Source organism: Acipenser ruthenus, chromosome 5 (genome assembly GCF_902713425.1).
Source record: "Acipenser ruthenus chromosome 5, fAciRut3.2 maternal haplotype, whole genome shotgun sequence".
NCBI classification, from domain to species: Eukaryota; Metazoa; Chordata; class Actinopteri; order Acipenseriformes; family Acipenseridae; genus Acipenser; species Acipenser ruthenus.
The window spans coordinates 65,915,693-65,932,291 of record NC_081193.1 but is presented as its reverse complement, the minus strand read 5'-3'; the positions used below and the strand labels follow the sequence as shown (position 1 = coordinate 65,932,291).

Genomic DNA, 16,599 nt, shown 5'->3' with positions numbered 1-16,599 from the left:
CTGAATACCACTCAAAACTGTACAGAGAGTTAAAACACCAAACGATGAAAAAAGACTGCAACACTGTTTACTTTGGTCAGTAGCAAGCCGCAGGAACAAAAATCCAGAATTGTTGCTTTCACCTCTTCATACATTCTGACAAACATGAAGATGTAGACTGGAGGAAGTTTAAACTTGGCAAGTTTCAAGGACATCCAGAAGCCCAGAAATAACTTTATCTATAACAGCGACGGTAATGGGGAGACTGGGAGGCAGAAATTCCTGTTTAGTTTCTTCTTTTGGGGCCATAATAGCATAAAAAAGTAGACAAATAAAATCATTAAGTGCAGCAGACAACGACGATTCATAAATCTACAAGTAAGACAGCCTCCATAAACAAAAATCTAAACAGAATGGTTTAATGGTTTAAGTAGAGAGCCTAAGATACAAGTCTGTTCAGTGCTCAGCCATCAAGTGACCTTGTACTGTCGTTCTGTCTTGTCTGATTTACAAGGCCATTTGACTAATGTTCTTGATCCTACAAATGAGTTTGAAACAATCCGACAGTCAATAATTGTGACACTGAAGATAAGCTGATCCGCCCACCTCTTTCTTTACACTTCCAATAAGCAGGGATGCAGTGCTGTGGATGTAATCTTCATATCTTCAGGACACACTGCTGAAATGTCACAGCTTTGTAAATATGCAGCTTTATTTTAACAGAGATACAGAGTTTTGACAAAAAACATAAAAACACCTGCCATAACACTAGGTTCACTATGGGCAGAAAGTTTTGACAATGTTCCTTGTGAACTATCATTAAAATTAGCAGTCTTGAATTACTGTTAGGCCTTGCACAGATCTAATTTATTTCTAGTAGGAATAAGGACACTTCTTTATAAAAATTACAGAATGCATGTCATGGATTCTGCTTGCATGATCAGTTAGGTAACAGACAGCCCCTTTACACAGTATGTGCTACACATAGAGACATGTAGGTGGTCAACAGCCCGATAGATCCATGTGTTACCTAGAGGGTACTGATTAAGGATGATGGTACACCAGCACAAGTTCACCTGACTTCACCTGTTTATGGATTGGAAAAAGTAGTAATAGGTGATCATAGGGAACATGATGGAATGTTTGGAACCTTGCATCATAGAAGGCATCTCAACATTTACCCCTATGGTAAAATGTGTCAACCACACTATTCCATTCTCCATGTACAATTGCCTATACTGTTTTCCCCCCTGGAAGTGACTTTTAAACAACTCTGTAAACTCTCCCCAAACACTCACACAGTAACATTGAATTATTTTTCTTACCTGGCTTCATGCCAGCTTCAGGTTTGGGAGCCATTTCACTATTGATTTCTCGGACATCCTTTCTGAAAACGGCGTTGCTACAATAAAACAAAAATCGGTGTTTGCAGTATTTATACCAAATATTTGCTTTCCTGCATTCCCATCAACAATGTCCATGCTTCCACAAGATAGTAAATTGGTCTTTCTTGCTATGGGACACATACAAATCAAATTCCTCATTTCACTCAATTAGACTTACTATTGAAAGGCTGAAATAGACAGAGGTGTTGTAATGAACTGACACCGCCCCCTTGTCTTGCCTCTAACCACTATAATGGTTGTTGGTTCATATCTACTCCTCAAAGTGAGTCCAACATTAATTCCGCACTTGAGAAGATTCATTTAAAAAATATCTAGCCTGCCTAGCAGAATTTGACATGTTTCATTTGGAAAATAAAAGTAAACATCCAATGTGAAAAGAGTATGCAAACTTAAGATATGGGGGTGCTAGATACCATAAGGCATCAAAACAACAGCTTCCATTATTAATATGACTATTATTAAACAGTTTGAGAAATTATGTACATCCCATTTTTTTTTTTTAGATCAGAAAAGGAAATACAAAGCAAAACAACAAACCAAAAAGGTTAAAAACAACAAAGAACTAAACAAGGTGTAGTTAGGCCTTGAGATGTGCATCTTACACAAGGTACAATACAATTCTCTTATATATTTACATTGACAGAATCATATAATAGTCTTATTGGTTAATTTTTTGTGCATTTCACTGACAAATGAGAACTTCTGGCTGATTACATCCCTTGGGCTTGACTTTGCTATAGCCTAAGTTTGTACAATAAACAAGCTCTATAATAAAACACACATCTGGGAATCACCAGGCTCCACTGTATATCAGAGTAAAACAAAGCTGTTCTGTCAGTATGAATGGATCCGGGACTAAGCCTGGATTCTTTGTGTTGTCCATTATCCCCTGGGATATAGTTTTGAAAGAGCCACTGGCAGGAAATCTCACCTCTCTATATGCATAGAGTGATGCTAAATAAATTGAGACTGAAGAGGACTGATTAGCAGTGAATATGAAAGAATAATGAATAAAAAGGCCTGCCACAACCAGTATGACATTTACCAAAGGGTACCTAGGGAAATCAAGAGGGTGTCCAGAGTTCATCCATGGCATTGAAATGCAATTGGATACTTTGTTCTGGCTGATAACAATCTGGCTAGTATAAAGCAGCTAATAAACTCTGAGAGCAGACTAGATACACCACAAGGGTTCCCTTAGAAGTGTGTAGAACTGTTTCCATGCAGGTCCTCACTTGTTACTCAGCCACGAGTTTGTCTGTGTTTCAATGTGAGACAGCCAGTGTGACAAGAAAACGTACAGTAAAAGATATGAAAAAAAATGGTTTCCCACATGGGTGTTACATACCACAAGGCATCAAAACAATGACCTATTATTATTAATATTATTATTAATATTATTATTATTATTATTATTATTATTATTATTATTATTATTAATGCATTTATTGATTTTTAAATAGCCTTTTAGAAATGATGTACACTCCATTTTAAACACAGTAGACTCCCTTTAATCTGTGTTTCAATAACTCGTGTTTCAATAAGCTGTGCGGTTTAATACAGAACATTATCAAAATGTATCAGTGCAGAAATCATCTGATCTATGCAGAAGCAGGTATTCGCGCGCTTTGTAGTGCAGAAATCAGCATATCTGTGCGGAAGCTGACAGTCATTTGCAAGATCAGTGACTTTTTTAAACCAGCTCTCTCTGCCTCTGAACAACGCTGATACAGTATATATTTTGACCGGCTCAAGACAGTCCCAATCAGCATGGATTAACAGGGGTCTACTGTACTTCTAAAAAAATATATATATATTTATTGAAATCTGTTTGTGTTGAGTTTTACAGCAAGTTAAACATATTAAAATATGCTGGAACTGTTAACTGTTAAAATTAAATTCAGGAAGCAAAACTACAGCCAGCACCTTCTTTTCTCTCTCTCACACACACACACAAATAAAACTAGATACCAGATTTGAAGGTCAATACGCCTGACTTGAACATATATTTATGTTGTCTTTGCTTTTTACATCTGCGAATAATAGGACTCACAATTTTCCATCCTTGAATGTGCGAACCAGAATGTTATCCTTTTTCACAGCAACCTCATCATTACAGTCTGGGGAGATAACCTTGAAAGGTAAAACAAAAGAAAAGAGAACAAGTCCACCCATAATGTTAATGAAGACAATTTGCAGTGAAGTCGACTGACACCAAAAGCCTCAAGGAGGGGGGCAGATTCCTTTAAAAGAAGCACAACACACTGAAAAGTTAGAAAATAAATGGAATCATACATCAATGAGCTCCTAATAATTTATACTGGATACATTAATATTTGCTGTGACAAAACAATCACTTTAGTTTATTAAGATTTTAAACACTGCAGTCTACACTGCTAGATTGGTCGAGGAGATTTAAACCAGGCCCTGATTATAGAAATTAACATTTTAGTCCGAAATGGAATTTCCCTAAATGTAAAAATCTGTCTTTCGAAAATGACGGATTGCAGAGTGCTGAAAGTTGGTATAGTTGTTGAGGGATAGTCCAAGATTAACCAGTGTTCCTAAGAAGCTGACAGGTTGTGTGGTATAGCGGCCATGCTGCATGACATCAAAATCGCACAGTACAGACATCATAATCACAAACTACAAAAGATCTTCTCCCAAACTGCTAGTCCGATTGAAACAAACCCAATGGCACATATGATCGTAGTGTGGTTGTCTTTAAAGGGTGTTAAAGTTGGATGACATCATCAACATACAAAACTGGCTACAAAAACCTTTGTCTCTGAAATCGCTAGTCCAATTGAACCAAAAATTGGCACACATGATCCTAGTGTGGTTGTCTTTAAACGTTGTTCAAGGGAAGTTGCTACAATAAAAAAACATGGCGGCCACGTTGGATGACATCATCAACATACAAAACTGGCTAATAACTCCTTATAGAGTGCAGATAGGGCCACGGTTACTATGGAACATATATAGTAACCCATGTATGCTCTATCAAAAAATGTCATTGCCCGTGACCTTTGACCTCTCCTAAAGGTCAAATGTAAACCTGCCTTATAACTCATAATAGAGTGCACATAGGGTCATGGTTACTATGTAAAAATGCCATTATGCACTATTTGCTAAAGTGTTTGGTACGAGTACTGGTCCTGGAAGCCATAAAGTTGCTGGCAACTCTATTATTATTATTATTATTATTATTATTATTATTATTATTAAAATATGCTTTTAGAAATGATCTGCATCCTATTTTAAATACTTGTAAAAACAGTTCAGTTGTTTGGTCTTGCATAGTGCATCTAGACCTATAAAAGGTCTAGATGCACTATGCAAGTCCAATTGATAACTGCCAATCATGTGTAAACCATCACAGCCACTCGCCCAAGACTAAATACCTTACTATGAAACTGTGTGCAATGCAGCAGAATTGAAGAATGGCCTAGAGGAAGCATAGAGCCAGGTCATGAATAAAGAGGTTACAATGACACATATAGAGAAACCCAACAAAAAAGAGAACTACATCTGCCTTGGCAAAAGGAATTCAATAGGAAGAATGTGGTGCAGTATGCATAGTGTGATTTTTAACATGCGGTAGCTGCATAAAACAAAACCCTTTCTGTATAGCCTCAAGATGTGATTGTAACAGCAGTGTACCGGACAGCTTTCTTTACACATGACCCCTTCAAGACAACCTTTCAGACACAAATCTCCCTGAATTAGTACCAGTTATTTTTTTATGCCAGGGCAAGTGTGTGCCAAAAACTCCTTACCCCAACATTTTGATGATGACAGCCCCACAACCTAAAAATGATGTCTTATGATGCAGCAAGAATCTCTAATTAATTGTAATTGGTTTTCTACTTAAATTAACACTTGTAAAATGTATTACAATTATCAAGGAATATATTACGTATATATATTACGTATAATATATATATATATATATATATATATATATATATATATGGGGGGGGGGGGAAGAAGTAAAAAAACATTTTCAATGGTGCTTTATTAAACACGCTTCTTTAGATAGAGGAACCAGGTTTCTAGTTTTCATTTTTGGTTTATTCTCTAGTTTTATTACAACGTTTGGCTCCTGAAACGTAAAACCATGCTTGCATCTTAAGCCTCTTCCAAACTGGCGCTTCTAACCGGGTCCTGAGCCCGATTCTGGCACAATCACGTACCTGGCAGCAACCCACCTTAGGATGTGGGTCGACGCGCTTTGACCCGGGTCGAGCAAGACAAAATGCATGATGGGCGTTCGGAAGCGGACAAAATAAACAGCCACGCCTGCGTGAAGGTTTCTCTTCTGCAAACAACATTTCTGTTTAGCCATACTTTTGTTGATTGAGACACTCCATGAGCCAGACTGCAACATTTGCTCTAATCAACATTTGGGCTGACAATTCAATCCAGAAACGCTTGGATGGAAGCGTCTGAAACAAGCAGCTTCCAAGGCATTGCTTATGCACATTTACTTGCTTCTGTCAACCAGGATGACCCTTCTTCGAAAAATAGTGTGAAATCACATAGCTGACCAACATGACACCGCATCGCGACAAGGATAGAGTCCAACCCGTACAGAGCATGCCAGTGTGAAAGGGGCTTTAGCAACATACACCTGGTACTGCAAATGAAGTTTAATACTCACTAGAGCAGGATACCAAGAGGCCACCTTCTTGTCTGCACTTGTGCACTCCACACACACGACTTTACCAAGTAATTCATCGTTCAGTCGTCTGCCCCCTTCGTCTTCCTCGCTGGAGGATGATGAAGATTCCTCTTCGGGGCTACAAGGGGAAGGAGGCAAAGCTAAAAATCACCACACACATATTGTAAAAGCAACTGCCCATGTGTATGGCAGTTCATTTTGTGTTCATCAAATGGCACATGGCACATGTTGCAGATTGAGTTTGTATGAGCAGCATTCCAGATAGTTATCCACCACTAAAAACAAATCCAAGTCGGCATTCCATGCTTTGCTTTTACACTTGAGTGTCTTTATGAAAAATGTGTGTAGACACAAGAGATATATCATTGTCCCAGTAGAAACGTATGCTGTAAGTTACGCACGCAACATTTTATCCATGGAGGCTTTCATGTTTCACCTCTTATTTTTTGGTAAACCAACCAGTTACAACAATTACTGTTCCTTTGAAAACATATTAAAAAACAATAAAACAAGCAGTGTTTATATGATTGGGTTTGAAGTCAATTCTCAGGGCTGCACTTCTAAAGGCCTTTTATCCTTTGTATAGCCTTTAAAATGCATTAGGTACAATTCTTACTTTCATTGCTCATTAAAGTGAAAGGATAACAGTAAATTAATGTTCCTTGCTGCTTTATACTTGTGAGCCATGTGCTGTATATTAAAACCAATGAACTGAACTTTTTATATTAACATTTTTGTTATCAATTATTAATACAAAACATAATATTATCCAAAACAAAAAAACACTTGGTTTATATAGCTTCAGAAACAGAGTTGGCAATTGAGCCATTCCATGAAAATGTGATGCTGTGACATTGGAAAAATCATCAATATAACACGATAGGCAATCCCAAGACGTTTCAATGATCAAGCCTCAGTGTAACAAACGTACCAAATGAAACCGTGTCAGTGGAGAAGCAGAAGGCAATTACTGTTATTGTTACTTGTATTGATGGCTGCTTTTGAGGATAATTTGTTAAATACGTTAATTCTCCAACATGTTTCATTCACCTGCTGATTTATAAGCCAGGATTTTGGAATTAAAAACATCAAAACGAATTGATTGATTATGTTAAAAAAGATATCACTGTGGCACGAACAGCACAGGACACAGCAAAATGAAACAGTGCATGGTGTTCCAGACCCCTTTTAAAAGGTGTAAAAAAAACTTTAAAATACACATAAGCAGCATCTACCAAAAGATCCAATTTTGTGCCTTCAGACTGAAAGAAAGTTTGTAAGTAATTCTAACTACATTAAATTAAGTATGGGAAGGGAATTAAGGAAACCGTGACGGCTTCAAAATATGATTAATCTCCAAGTCCCAACTGCATTCACTTTATAATTCCGATTAACTGAATTAAAGATCATGAGGTAATGTACTACACACTGCCAGCTGCATGTTTCTTGTCGCTACACACTGCAAACAGATTAGCTGAACTAATGCCTGCTCAATGTGAAATGTGAACTCTATTTGGGGGACACATCTTATTGGTGTTTATTTTATCTAAATACCAGTGCTGCTCTTTTACTGGAGATTTCCAGAACAGACGATTTAGTGACCCCTGTAGCAGGGCGGTAGAGAGCCCTGTACGTATTATTTATTTATTTTTAGATCGGGGTCTCCCCCTCCGCCCCTGTGCAGTGTGTTTTGTATTTGTTTTGTTTTATGATTTATTTATTGTAAATGACGGCGAACCGCCGCGGGTTTTGTTATTGTTTATTATTGTATTTATAGAAGTGATGGCGTAGCCGTTTGTTTGTTTATTATTTAGTAGCGTGGATGGGAAGCCCCATCCAGACAGTATTTAATAAACTCGTGCAGATTGTGGCCGAGGGGTAATAGGATAATTACTAGCCAGTTAAACCCCTCGGCCACGGTATATAAGCCAGCAGCTCTCTGCGCTCGTGGTGGGGTGTTAGAGAGGAGAGTGTAAGCAGCGAGACAGAAAAACTAAACTACAATTAAACATAGGAACAGTGAAGGCAATCTGCCCAGCCTGACCTGTGTTTTATATATTTTGTGTTCGAGATTTGTTTCTGTTTACACCTTTTATTTTCGCTCTGTGAGCAAGTGTTTTTGTTTAAATATTTATTTTATTTTTGTTATTTAAAAATAAAAAGACGCGCTGCGTCATTTACTTTAACTGCAGTACTTGCCTGGTGTGAGTACTTTACCTTCCTGCTTCTGCCATGACGTCACCGGCTCAGCCACCCTGTCACACGTGGTTTCCAGCGTGGGATCACCAGCGCCTCCTGGACTCAGGCAGAAGAAGGGTACTGCAGTTTTTTTTCTTCGTTTTTTTCGTTTTTTATTATTGTGTGTGGAGAAAAGGAGAGTGAGGATGGGAAGGAAGAGCTGCAGAAAGCAGCAAATGCGGCGGCAACTGCCACCAGGGGACGTCGGCCCTAGCTATGTGGTAGACGAGTGGTGCCCTGGTTGTGGGGAGTTTGGGCACACCGTGGCCATCTGCCCCACCCAATACCAGGGAGAGGAGTGGGCTGCCCAAGCGAGCCAGGACCAGGTACCCCGGGGGAGACGCCAGAAGCGGGAGCTACCAGCCGCGGCTACAAAGCGGGAGAGCAGCTGGGATGCCATCATCCGGGCGGTCATGCAGGACTGCTGGTGCCCCATCTACGGTGAGCAGGGGCATTCCCCACTCAACTGCCCTCTCCTGTCAGAGGGGTGCCTGCTGCGCCCATTCCCACCAGCAGAGGGAGAGTGTCTGCTGGTCCCGCCACCACCACCCACAGCAGAGAAGGTAGACCTGCTGTGCCCACCGCCACCAGCAGTGGGAGAGTGCCTGCTGGTCCTGCCTCCATCACCTCCAATGGTAGGAGCAGAGCAGCAGGAGCTGCCTCTGTCTCCACCACCGCCACCAGCAGAGGGAGAGTGCCTGCTGGTCCAGTCTCCACCACCTCTGACGACAGGAGCAGAGAAGCAGGAGCTGCCTCTGTCTCCACCACCGCCAGCAGAGGGAGCATGCTTGCTGGTTTCCCCGGTGCAGCCAGAAGGGGAGGAGCCCCTGCCGCCTTCGCCGCCAGAAGGGGAGGAGCCCCTGCCGCCTTCGCCGCCAGAAGGGGAGGAGCCCCTGCCGCCTTCGCCGCCAGAAGGGGAGGAGCCCCTGCCGCCTTCGCCGCCAGAAGGGGAGGAGCCCCTGCCGCCTTCGCCAAGAGCAGAGCAGCAGGAGCTGCCTCTGCCTCCACCACCACCACCTGAGGGAGAGCAGCAGGAACTGCCTTTGCCTCAACCACCACCACCTGAGGGAGAGGAGCAGGAGCTGCCTCTCCCTTCAAGACAGGACGAACCGGGACAGGAGGCTGGCGGTCTGCAGCCGCCCTTGCATAGGCTGCTGAGCAGAGCAAGGGGGAAAACCGCTGGGTCGTAGCGGCTGAGAAGAGGGCCAACCCTTAGCACCACCGCTGGTCCTGGCTCCCCTCCTGCCGTCGCCACCCTGTCGTGCATCGCCCGGGGATGCCAGTTCGTCACCGCCCGGGGATGCCAGCCTCGCACCGTCCGGGGATGCCACACCTGGATCGCCCAGGGCTGCCTGCTGCTCCGCATCGCCCGGGGCTGCCTGCTGCTCCGCATTGCCTGGGGCTCCGCACAGGGTACAGGGTACGAGGGAGAAGTGGAGCTCCCGCTGCCGCCTCCATGGCCAGGGGCTCCCCTCCCGAGTTCGCCTCCCGAGGGTCCGCTGTGGCTGCTGTCGCCTCCCGAGGGTCCGCTGCTGCTGCCGTCACCTCCCGAGGGTCTGCTGCTGCTGCCGTCGCCTCCCGAGGGTCCGCTGCTGCTGCCGTCGACTGGGGTTGTCGAGGGTCCTGTTTCCCTTGGGGTTGCTACACTGTGGCCTGAGCCCCACGGAGGGGAGCTGCTGGCCATGAAGAAGGGGGGGGGGGGTCCAGGAGACCAGCTCCCCGAGCCACACTTTCGCAGCAGGATAGCGTGTGGCGGGAGCCCCGGAAGAGGGAGCTGCCAGCCACGAAGAAGTAGGGGGTGCCGGACCTCCCACCATGGCCACCCCCATGGACACTGTGCTTCCCCCTCTTCTGGGACTTTGAGACTGAGGGGGGAGGTGGCCGTTGGGGCCATGTGTGCGTTGCACAAGGGGGGGGGGGGGGGGGGTATGTAGCAGGGCGGTAGAAAGCCCTGTACGTATTATTTATTTTTAGATCGGGGTCTCCCCCTCCGCCCCTGTGCAGTGTGTTTTGTATTTGGTTTGTTTTTTGATTTATTTATTGTAAATGACGGCGAACCGCCGCGGTTTTGTTATTGTTTATTATTGTATTTATAGAAGCGATGGCGTAGCCGTTTGTTTGTTATTATTTAGTAGCGTGGATGGGAAGCCCCATCCAGACAGTATTTAATAAACTTGTGCAGATTGTGGCCGAGGGGTAATAGGATAATTACTAGCCAGTTAAACCCCTCGGCCACGGTATATAAGCCAGCAGCTCTCTGCGCTCGTGGTGGGTTGTTAGAGAGGAGAGTGCAAGCAGCGAGACAGAAAAATGAAACTACAATTAAACATAGGAACAGTGAAGGCAATCTACCCAGCCTGACCTGTGTTTTATATATTTTGTGTTGGAGATTTGTTTCTGTTTACACCTTTTATTTTCGCTCTGTGAGCAAGTGTTTTTGTTTAAATATTTATTTTATTTTTGTTATTTAAAAATAAAAAGACGCGCCGCGTCATTTACTTTAACTGCAGTACTTGCCTGGTGTCAGTCCTTTACCTTCCTGCTTCTGCCGTGACGTCACCGGCTCAGCCACCCTGTCACAACCCCCTTAACATTACTAAAGACAATACGTGTACAGCAGAATGAGGTCTGAAAAACGAGTTTAAACATTTTAGGGCATTGATATTAAGATGTAATGCTATTAAAAGACCAGATAAACCCCATTATTTCTTTTAGAACCAATATCAGAATCACCTTTTCCATTGTGTCACTATAAAGCACTGCCTGGAAAGGCATATTGACAGTTGAAAGAAGAGGGCTAGTACTCACACGTGATTCGATCTTCTTCCTCGGTTTGACTTCTTTCCTATAACCGGAGTGCCAAAATGTTCAGGGTTTGTAAGGGGTAGCTGGTCCAGAGTCTGTAACAAGCAGTAAGTGTCAGATTAAAAAAATGTCTCAATCCAAAATGGAAGAAAATACACTTTCTAACAGCCTTTGATATAGGGCTTTCCTTTTCTGAGGACAGGTTTTTTGAGAATGATGAACAAATAAAAACAAAATAAAAAAAAAAAAACAGTAAAGTATAAACCAAATATTAACAAAATATCCTCACCAGTCCATTAGCTATGCCCATTTTTAGAAATAAATATTGTTCTTTGCAGAAAATACATGTATGTTTAAAGTTTAAAGTGAAATATGACATTATGAGCAAATATTACAGTCCCGGGGTAGTTGCTGTCAGATTTTAAATGTTATCTTATTTGAATGTTTGTTTTCGTCATCATACAATACAGGTTCACTCTAATTTTGGCGATGCTGCTGCATACATTATACACAGAACTGAAGCAGCAGGGAAGTACTATTGCTTAGTGAATTGGAGTCGAGTTAGTTGTGTATTGTGCAGAGGAGATCTGCTTTGCAATTCAATGCAAATGTCAACAACGTGAAAACAGAAATAAAAATACTCTGCTGATGTTTTGGTTGATATTATGGTGGCATTTTTGGCATTGCACTGGGGAGAAAAAATAAATAAATAAATAATAATAATAATCACAATTTAACTTAAGAAAACATTCGCCATTCGAATATTTAAAAAAAATAATTTAAAAAAATCAAAACTCTGAGGCCCAAACTAACAGAAATGTGTGAATTTAAATAAAGGTTTCTGTCAACCTTACCTAATATTTAAATACAGTTATGCAGACTGACAGATAACCTATAGAAAGTGTGCTTTCTTTTAAGGCTTAAAGTTGTTGGTCAAAAAACATTAGTTTTGCTGCTAAGGGAGCTTCATATTCATAACAGTACAACATTTAAAAAAAACTGAGATGTACAAACCTCCAATATAAAAATTCCACGTATGAAGATATCATTAAAGCATACTGTACCATTAATGGCATCCCTGCAGGTGTCGTCACTGATTGCCCAGGCCCTCATCCCTAATATAAAGCGAAAGTTCACCCCTATCTATCTCCTTAGAATTCCCTGCTATCTGAAATCTTAAATTACATTCCTGTGCAGGTTTAACGTACTAGACAAAATATATTACATTGTAGGCCTTATCTGTCAGTATATGGCACATGAAGCAGGGCGAGTAAGGAGGAAAGCAAGTATGTTCAACACTGAACCACCAACACCTCCCTCCTAACCTCATGTCAGCAGCAAGCCACTTTCATGCTGCCACCAGCACGTGATAAAGTATACAATGCAGATCTAAAGGAGAGATAAAAGCCCATATATATAGTTCTCACCTCGCTTTCTGCAAAGTGTCGCTCTCCTTTCAGGCAGAGTGATGAGCGCCTCAGGGTCTTTTCATCACCATCATCAAACACTGCAGGAATGAAAAGTGCACAAAATGTTGAGCGAAGGGATTACCCAGTGTACTTAAAGACCACAGAATAGCACAAGTATGTAACATAGGTGCCAATAACAGTCCTGCTGAGTTATGGACCCCAAAATGTGTTGAAATTGTGGGGAGAACCAGAGGTAACATCATAACAAAGTTTTACCAATTTTAGTCCAAAAAGTTTACCAAAAAGTCACATTATAACCCAACTGGAATACTGTGTGCTCAAAGGCTTCCTGTTGGAGTTAAGAACCCCAAATTGTTTTAAAATGCGGGGAATACTCCAGGTAGATAAAATCCAGATATAAAATTATTTTATTATTATTATTATTTATTTCTTAGCAGACGCTCTTATCCAGGGCGACTTACAATTGTTACAAGATATCACATTATTTTTACATACAATTACTCATTTATACAGTTGGGTTTTTACTGGAGCAATCTAGGTAAAGTACCTTGCTCAAGGGTACAGCAGCAGTGTCCCCCACTGGGGACTGAACCCACTACCCTCTGGTCAAGAGTCCAGAGCCCTAACCACTACTCCACACTGCTGCCCATATTTTACTGGCCAAAGCGTCCCATTACAATACCATGTGCCGGTAAAAAAATAAATAAGTCTGGGCAATACCCTACACAACATGCAACTGTAGTTACTGTGATTCAAAATAAATTCAAAATCAGTTTCAGAAGGAATATAAATTACAGCTGCATATTGATTTTCATCCCTATAAAACAGGCAACTCATTAAATATTATGGAAATGTATATAATGTAAAGAATCCCTTTCAAATAGGAAAGAGTCTCTACCCCAAGGGTGTTGCGCTATGATTATTAAGATATGTGATTCCTTGAGGAGAAACAGTCCTTGAGGGTTTTGCCTCCCTAACCCACGGGAGTGCCAGAGGCAATGCGACGCTCCCTTCGGAATCCCCAGCGAAGACTAGCGAATCTGCACAGCCAGGACGCGAACCTGCGCTCCTCTGACTGGACATCCAGCACACCAGATGACTGTGCTTTTACCAGGTGAGACACTTGGGGACCCCAAGTGTTATTCATTCTTATTTACACCGCTGTATTATTGCGCTACTACAAAACCAACATTATTTGCTCAATTTTTCTGGTATCAATTAATTTTACTCTTAGTTCCCTTTTGGCACAGGGAACTTATCAGCACATAACAATCCCACAGCCCACACCAACACACACAAATTAGTGAGTATCAACACATACATACATACATACATACATACATACATACATACATACATACATACATACATACATACATACATACATACATACATACATACATACATACATACATACATACATACATACATACATACATACATACATACATACATACATACATACATACATACATACATACACACACACACACACACACACACACACATAAAATTAAGGAGAAACACTTCTCTTCAAACCACAGACATTTATAACAACGGTATTTTAGGCTGAAAAGCCTAGGTGTAGACATCAAATATATACTGAAACAGTTAATTTTCCTCTTACCTACTGTATACCAGCTCGCATCAGTTAACTTGTTAATTACGGCCTCCTGAAATGCTCCATCTTGGGTTTTCACCTCGACAACAGCTCCCACCTACACAAGAAAAAGGGAAGACTGAAATACATCACACACTTTAAACAGATTTTCAGGTCAATGAATACCAAAATACCAGGATGCATCCAAATGCAACTATGGTAGCAGTCAAAACAGTTTGTCGTCTTTTGGCAGTGGTTTGAGACAACTTGCCCCGTCACATCTGCAAAAAGTCCACCTTGTGTGTCACGAAGCATCTGAGGCACTCCATTATTTTTACAGAAGTGCATCCTGTTACAGCTTACTGTGTAATCAATGCACCAGCCTTTCACAACAGATCTGGAGCTGAAACCTTCTTAAAAGGATATATAGAGTACTGTATATGATTATATGCTTCATCATAGACTGCTGGGGATCTTTTACCCAATGAGAACGCATGGTTTGTATGTTGTACACAACAGATTTTATACAAACTCTATTCATTAACAGTATTCTTTTGATCAACATTTTCAATGAAAATGACAATGGATTAAATGAAGGTTTGTTAATGACTATAATAACAAAAAAGCAGCATATAATGGAGTTACAGGAGGTGAGGGTCTGTGTATGGGTTTGTGGCAGGGCGGAAGCCCTGAATATGTAAATAGTGTGTTTCTTTTGTTTAAATAAAGATTATTTTGGCAGAGATGGGGTTAACTCGAAAAGGGTCTGCCTAATGTTAAAAATCCTGCTGGTGACCTTTAAATCTTTTTACTCAGGCACTGCCCTTCTGGTACACCATTGGAAAGAGCAGAGTCAGAGCTTCAAAACGAGGTCCTATTCATGTATTTCCGGTATTGGACCATGTTAGGAGATAACCGCCAATGCAAGCGTTTTGCAGTGTTACTGCTGCACTATAATACAGACCTACCTCGGTGTAAAACAAACATTTTCACACAAAATCTTTACAAAATAAGAGAAATGATGACATCGAAGGCACAAGGACCTACTTTTTATACATATATATATATATATATATTATATATATATATATATATGTTTCTCATGTTTGTGGATCAGATGCACGAGACAAGAGCTGTTAGGGTTAGGTTGCCATGGTCGCCACTTTGCTGCCAATTCAAGCCACAGTGAATAGCTCCATCTTGCATCACATAATCAAGGTCCCTGGGGCGAATAATTTGAATGTCTTGTTTTATTTGTTTTGTTTTGTTTTTTTCTTTTGCACATTTTTCAGTTGTTCAGTTCTTTTTGGTTGCTTTTGCTCCCTTTTGTATGTAGGACCATAATTCCTTTATTTATTATCCAATTTGTTCAAACATTTTCCATGTTCTCTACATGTTCAAGTTTCATTGTACACTGTCAGATTTGAGCTGGCCATGCTAAAAGACATTTTACAAACAATAAAATAATGTTTTTTTTTCTAAAAAGCATCTATTTTTCTGTGTTTTTTTTTTATCTGTATTGAATAGGGCGAGTCTCAGACTAATTTAACAGTAAAAATAAATAAATAAATAAATAAATAAATAAAAGGGGCAAAAATAGCTCTGACCCTACCATCCCTGCCAAATACACGTGTGGAATGCGGCTGGGTCCTTACTGAAAAACTGATCATCAATCAAGCCCCAGCCACATGGTATATAATAGGCAGCCAGGTCCTTTGTTTGGGAAGGAGGGTTCAGTGTAGGCAAATGCCCAGCCAAAGGGAGAAAGTTTGACTTGTTTTTTGATTTGTGTTTGTTTAAACCTTTTTTTTATTTTGGTCCCTATACCTTGTTTTGTTGGGGGGGGGGGGGGGGGGGGGGGGGGTGGCGCGTGCATTTGCGCTTAAACTGCAGCTTTACATTTCTGGATCTACTTCCTGCCGGTAAACAGCCCTGGACATTTGGACTGTGTGCACAAACCTCGATCTGTTCACTTCTACTTGTGCCGTTGTTCCCTCATACACAGACATTCCTAGAACCCTGCAATATTGACATGATCATCATATCTTTCAATTTCAATGCTCAGTCTAACTGGCTACCATATTTTTCAAACCACTGATGAAGGGGTAATGAATGAAGCGGTTTCACAAAAAAACAAAAAAAAGAAACAAATGTCCCCTACCTTTAAAGGGCCTTTGATGTGGTCATCCTGCACTTCTCCCGGTGATGAATCTTGTTTAAAGGTTACCTACAGAACAAGAAGATTAAAGTATTAGCACACTGGGCTAGAAACCAAAACACAAACAGTGCAAATGTCATCAATAACATAGCTACAGCCAAATGAAATCAGGTACTGCTCCCCTTATGGCATCTATAGCATGCAGCTGTATCCTGTGCTCAAAGTCAACAAGGAGATGCTTCATGAGAGATGCTCAGGCTGCAGTCACAAATCTGATCTCCCCACAAGTCGCCAGGCAT

The 16,599-nt window shown here is 41.2% G+C and overlaps 1 protein-coding gene across 3 annotated transcripts in view; it reads right to left on the bottom strand.

The window, feature by feature from the left end:
* The window catches only part of LOC117402431 (AT-rich interactive domain-containing protein 4B-like), a 146,625-nt gene that overhangs the window by 60,309 nt on the left and 69,717 nt on the right, over nt 1–16,599 (bottom strand). For all 3 annotated transcript variants that reach the window (XM_059024391.1, XM_034003560.3, XM_034003561.3), the window contains exons 4-10: nt 16,304–16,369; nt 14,170–14,260; nt 12,540–12,619; nt 11,116–11,207; nt 6,049–6,187; nt 3,439–3,518; nt 1,305–1,381 (exon numbers count right to left, since the gene is read on the bottom strand). In XM_059024391.1, coding sequence (XP_058880374.1) covers nt 1,305–1,381; nt 3,439–3,518; nt 6,049–6,187; nt 11,116–11,207; nt 12,540–12,619; nt 14,170–14,260; nt 16,304–16,369 — 625 coding nt within the window. The remainder of the gene's footprint in view (nt 1–1,304; nt 1,382–3,438; nt 3,519–6,048; nt 6,188–11,115; nt 11,208–12,539; nt 12,620–14,169; nt 14,261–16,303; nt 16,370–16,599) is intronic.